The sequence below is a fragment of the Benincasa hispida genome, chromosome 10, assembly GCF_027475165.1.
Source record: "Benincasa hispida cultivar pf3 chromosome 10, pf3_genome.v1.1, whole genome shotgun sequence".
Lineage (NCBI taxonomy): Eukaryota > Viridiplantae > Streptophyta > Magnoliopsida > Cucurbitales > Cucurbitaceae > Benincasa > Benincasa hispida.
In genome coordinates this window covers 13,827,617-13,833,306 of record NC_143487.1, presented here as the reverse complement: position 1 = coordinate 13,833,306, position 5,690 = coordinate 13,827,617, and the positions used below count along the sequence as shown (strand labels likewise).

Below are 5,690 nucleotides of genomic sequence, written 5' to 3'. Positions count from 1 at the left end.
ACTCAAAATCGAACACCCACTAACCATGCATCAGATTGGAGAAAGGAAACCCTTATCCATGGAAAAACCAACGCTGAAAAATATTTGAGGAGAGAGAAACGAGAGAACCAAAATGTCAGGCAGAAGGTGGGAAGACGAGTGATGTGGGAAGATGAATTGCGATATCGGTGGGCAAAACTTAACACCGTGGGAATGAGAGATCAGATGTGGATATCTGGGATATTAGTGGCCCAAACGGTGACATTTAAGTCACTCACATGACATGTCTTCTCAACTTGGGTCCCCAAACAACCTCATAGAGTTAAAATTACAACATTCAAATCTAAGGTTAAAAAAAAAAAAAAAAAGTTCAAAATTGATAAAATTGGATTTTATCCTTAATTCTACAAAGGGCCGAAAATGTCGATTTGGCCATTTTTTCAATCGAAACATAAAATTCGGCTATATACTCGAATTCCCCTCAAACAATGGAATAGGCCAAAGATCACGTTGGACTTGCAATCAAAAGCTACCAATTACTTTCGCTATGGGCCTTCTGCGGATTTATCCAACATTGTTCATACTCAATTCAACTATCACTCCCATCCCAAATCAAATCAAAGCGTCAAGTTTCGAACTAGTTCCGCTTTCAGTCTCAAAAGAGCATCGTCATGAAGCTCGTACGTTCTCGTCGATGGCTGAGAACTCCTAATGTAGACAGAAGAAGATTCAGAAAGTTTTGTACATGGCGGAGGGATCTCGAAGAGGACAATGAAAATGATTCGCACTTCGTTTATGTGCTCGAGCAAATTGTACGAGGAAATCAGAGCTGGAAGATTGCCTTCAACAATGCATTAATTTCAGGTAATTTAAAGCCCCATCACGTAGAAAAGGTTTTGATTCGAACTCTCGATGACTCTAGGTTGGCTTTGAGATTCTTCAATTTCTTGGGACTTCATAGAAATTTCCATCACTCCGCTGCGTCATTCTGTATTTTAATTCATTCCCTCGTTCAGAATAGTTTGTTTTGGCCTGCATCTTCGCTTTTGCAAACCCTTTTGCTCCGTGGACAAAAACCACTTGAGATTTTCGAGAATTTATTGGAATCTCATAAGAAGTACAAATTTTCTTCGAGTTCAGGTTTTGATTTGTTGATTCAGTATTATGTGCAGAACAAGAGAGAAATAGATGCTGTTTTGGTTGTAAATCTCATGAGGGAGTATGGGTTGTTGCCTGAAGTTAGAACTTTAAGTGCTTTGTTAAATGCTTTAGCGCGAATTAGGAAATTCTGTCAGGTATTAGAACTATTTGATACACTTGTGAATGCAGGTGTTAAGCCTGATAGTTATATTTACACGGTGGTGGTTAGATGCTTCTGTGAATTGAAGGATTTTGACAAGGCCAAGGAAATAATTAATCAGGCCGAGTGCAATGGATGTAGTTTGAGTATTGTAACTTATAATGTGTTTATCCATGGGCTCTGCAAGAGCAAGAGAGTTTGGGAGGCTGTTGAAATCAAGAGATTGCTAGGTGAAAAGGGTTTGAAAGCAGATTTGGTTACATATTGTACGTTAGTGTTGGGATTGTGTAGAATCCAGGAATTTGAGGTTGGGGTGGAGATGATGGATGAAATGATCGAGCTGGGATATGTTCCAAGTGAAGCTGCTGTTTCAGGAGTCATAGATGGGTTGAGGAGAATAGGGAGTATTGGAGGTGCTTTTGAGTTTCTACACAAAGTTGGGAAACTTGGAGTAGTGCCTAACTTATTTGTTTATAATTCGATGATCAATTCATTGTGCAAAAGTGGGAAGTTGGAAGAAGCTGAGTCGCTTTTTAATGTAATGACTGAAAGGGCTTTGTATCCAAATGACGTCACGTACACTATCTTGATCGATGGATTTGGACGAAAGGGCAAACTGGATGTTGCTTCCTATTACTTCAAGAAAATGATAGAGTCTGGCATTGGTGCGACTGTGTATTCATACAATTCTATGATAAATGGTCAATGCAAGTTTGGGAACATGAGAACGGCGGAGCTTCTCTTCAAGGAGATGGTTGACAAAGGATTGATACCAACAGTGGCAACTTATACTTCATTGATAAGTGGATATTGCAGAGATGGGTTGGTGCCAAAAGCATTTAGGATATATCATGAAATGACCGGAAAAGGCATTGCTCCAAATACTTTTACTTTTACTGCTCTTATTTGTGGTCTGTGTCAAATTAACAAAATGGCTGAAGCCAGTAAATTATTTGATGAAATGGTTGAACTGAACATTCTTCCAAATGAGGTGACTTATAACGTTTTGATTGAGGGGTACTGTAGGGAAGGTAACACCACAAGAGCTTTTGAATTGCTGGATGAAATGATTAAGAAGGGCCTATCACCAGACACATGCACCCATAGGCCCCTAATTGCTGGTCTTTGCTCTACTGGTAGAGTTTCCGAAGCCAAGGAGTTCATAAACGACCTTCATCACGAGCATCAAAGGTTGAATGAGTTGTGTTATACTGCACTTCTGCAAGGTTTCTGCAAGGAAGGAAGAATTAATGAAGCGTTAGTTGCTCGTCAAGAGATGGTAGGACGTGGAGTGCATATGGATCTAATAAGTTATGCTGTTCTTATCTGTGGAGCTTTGAAGCAGAACGATAGAAGATTGTTTGATCTTCTAAGGGAAATGCATGCTCATGGACTGAGACCAGATAATATAATATACACCACTTTGATTGATGGCTCCATCAAAGCAGGAAATCTCAGAAAGGCATTTGGATTTTGGGACATTATGATCAGTGAAGGATGCATTCCCAATGTCGTGACTTACACAGCGTTGGTGGATGGATTATTCAAGGCAGGACATGTCAATGAAGCCAAACTGCTTTTCAAGCGTATGCTGGTCGGTGAGGCTATTCCCAATCATATAACTTATGGTTGTTTTCTGGATCACCTCACAAAAGAAGGAAATATGGAGAATGCTCTACAACTACACAATGCAATGCTCAAACGGACTTTAGCAAATCCTGTCACGTATAATATACTTATCCGAGGTTATTGCAAGATAGGAAAATTTCATGATGCAGCCAAGCTTCTTGATCGAATGATTGGAAATAGTATCATCCCCGATTGCATCACATATTCGACATTTATCTATGAATATTGTAGGAGGGGTAATGTGGATGCAGCTATTGAGATGTGGGAGTGTATGCTACAAAGAGGCTTGAAGCCTGATACAGTAGCATTTAACTTTCTAATACATGCCTGCTGTCTCAATGGTGAACTGGACAGAGCTTTGCAGTTGCGCAATGACATGATGTTAAGGGGTTTGAAACCAACTCGGTCGACATATTATTCCCTGATTGGTGCGACTTGCTCAACGAGCTAGGTTGACACCAGTTCAGTGGTTGGTGAATTGATGACAATGCTTGAAGGAAACCACGTCGCGGACTTCTAACATCTGCAGTTGCAAAGAGGGGAGACTCGACACTGTAGTTAATAATACGTCCTGTAGAATAGAAGCAGGAATGATTGTTGTGCATTAGTGATGGATGATGAGCAAAATAAAGCGTACAAACTTTGTTTTTGGCGGCAACAACATTAAATACCCAGCTTTCAGATGTTGGGTAAGTTCAGCGGGTAACAATGATTTTCGAATACATAATATATATATTTCCATTTCATGTCTTAATTTTGAGGAGTTCTAATTTATCTTTTATGTATATGTATGAAATTTTTCAATGAATATATTTTCTGTAATAATAATTATATATGAATTTGGTATAGTTCCCAACTGGTGGTTGGAGATGGGTGAGTTCCTTTAAATTTTCTTGATTGATTTTGCAAACACCCACGTTATGTGTGGCCTAAATTTACCCATAAATGTGTTGGCATTAGATTTAAGATTGGATTTTTTTGGTAAGAATTAAAGCTCCAAAAACACTTCTTGATTCACATATGTTGTTGTAATGTGGGTTGTAATACTTGATTTTTGTGTTCAGCTTGGTTTCCATTGACTATTGGGGGGTTTGAAGTGAAGTGAGATCTTAGCGTTGGAATGCCTAAAGGCCAAGGTTGGGTGTTTATTGTATGTTTTGGGTAAAACCATTTATTTCGTTACTTAGCATCTATTTAAAGTATAACCTTCATATGTTTTTTTTGATTAGGCGGCCTCAACTTGTATTTTAAATGTTGTTCTCTTTTGTCTAGGAGTTAATCCAAAGGTTCTATAAGAGAAAGAAGTTTGGTTGTGGTTTTGAACCCAATTTTTGAGGTAAGGGACTTTCCATTGTGAGACTTATCAAATATTATAATTACCATGTGAATGTTTAGAATGAGACTGTAATGAGAATGATTGGTGTTGATCTATTATGGGAATTACTTAAAAAAGTAGCTACCATGTTGTAAAGACTTCTCTCTTCATATTTTCAATTGGAATTAAGGATTTAGTTGTTTGAAAAGGAATGATTGAATTGTTTTTTAATTATTTTGTATGGTTGGGGATGAGGTGAATCAAACCAAGATTACACTTGGAAAATATCTAGATGAGTTAACCTTTGAATCTACACTTAAAAATTGAGAAGAAAGGGTCATGGACAGGTTGGAAATTTAGCACAAAAGTGATGAAGCCAGTCCAAAAAGAAAAGAAAACTGCTATGCTGTTAAGTTGTTATTATTTTATAATTGCTATTTTGGGTTGATATGGGGTGTAGATTTGCCAATTCATTGAGGGAATTTGCTGATTCAACAAGTGGACATTGTTAGTCTAGAAAATAACTTAAAATAACAGCCAAAAACTGTCAAAAATCTGCATTGCTGTCAAATTTGCTTTTTTTTTTTTTTTTTTTTAGTTTGTAGCCTGATTAATTGGCTTGAAACTTCCAAATCATATCATATTCAATGACTTTGGATAGTTTTAATTTGAGTTGGACTTCACATTTACGGATGTATGAATCAATTTGTAGTCATATTCAATGTTTTGATTTCAAAAGAATGATTTAATTTGAAGCTCAAAGGTGATTTTTTATTTGTATTTTTATGTTGATGAATGGTACAACTTCTAACCACCTATGCACTTTATTTTCTTTTCGAAGGATGATCCTTTCTCCGGTGCAAGTTTGGGCATTTTGTTAATCTCAATGCCATCATCCGTAAATGTGATGCAAACTTCACTACAAGGAATAAAATTGATCCAAAATATGTATGTGTATGTTATAGTAACCGCTTGGAGTTGAGGTAAGAGAATTTTGTTTTCTTGTTTATCTTACTGAATTTGGGCTTGTTAAAAACATTTTCAGACCTAAAGCATTTTGTCTTTCAGTTATCTTATTTGATGGACCTTTTCAATTTGATTCTTTGAAAAAGGTTCTAATTTAGAGCAGTGGACAATTGGAGCTAGTGAGGGAGGAGTTGTCACTTTTTAGTCATCCCAATCTACTTCCACCTCTGTCTGCTTTGATTTATAAGCTTTGATTTGATTCACGGATGTAACGGTATTTCGTGTTAGGTTTGTGAATCATGTTACCAGTAGCTTTTTCTTAAGTTTTTAGGACTTTGTAGATGGTATGAAAATGTATTCATATGGGGTTGATAGTTAATTATATTTTTGAACTTATCCATATGGGTTCATATTCTTTTAACTTAGAAATTGTTCATTTGAACTTTGTTATGAACTTTGTTAACATGAAGTTATTATATGATAGTATATATGTTCAAGATA

The 5,690-nt window shown here is 36.8% G+C and overlaps 1 protein-coding gene across 5 annotated transcripts; it reads left to right on the top strand.

The window, feature by feature from the left end:
• Window positions 1–515: 515 nt before the first annotated feature.
• On the top strand, window positions 516–5,690 carry LOC120088446 (Pentatricopeptide repeat (PPR) superfamily protein). 5 transcript variants are annotated; one of them, XM_039045752.2, is made up of 5 exons: window positions 518–3,597; window positions 3,973–4,044; window positions 4,181–4,244; window positions 5,065–5,206; window positions 5,336–5,690. In XM_039045752.2, the coding sequence occupies exon 1, from the start codon at window positions 651–653 to the stop codon at window positions 3,357–3,359; it is 2,709 nt and encodes a 902-aa protein (XP_038901680.1). In that variant the 5' UTR covers window positions 518–650; the 3' UTR covers window positions 3,360–3,597; window positions 3,973–4,044; window positions 4,181–4,244; window positions 5,065–5,206; window positions 5,336–5,690. The 5 variants fall into 5 exon arrangements, with proteins under 5 accessions (XP_038901683.1, XP_038901680.1, XP_038901679.1 ...); XM_039045751.2 differs by having other exon boundaries at window positions 5,065–5,690; XM_090305588.1 differs by having other exon boundaries at window positions 3,973–4,058; window positions 5,065–5,690.

Coding starts and splice junctions, on each gene's coding strand:
- LOC120088446 (XM_039045755.2), top strand. CDS start 651: ATGAAGCTCGTACGTTCTCGTCGATGGCTGAGAACTCCTAATGTAGAC.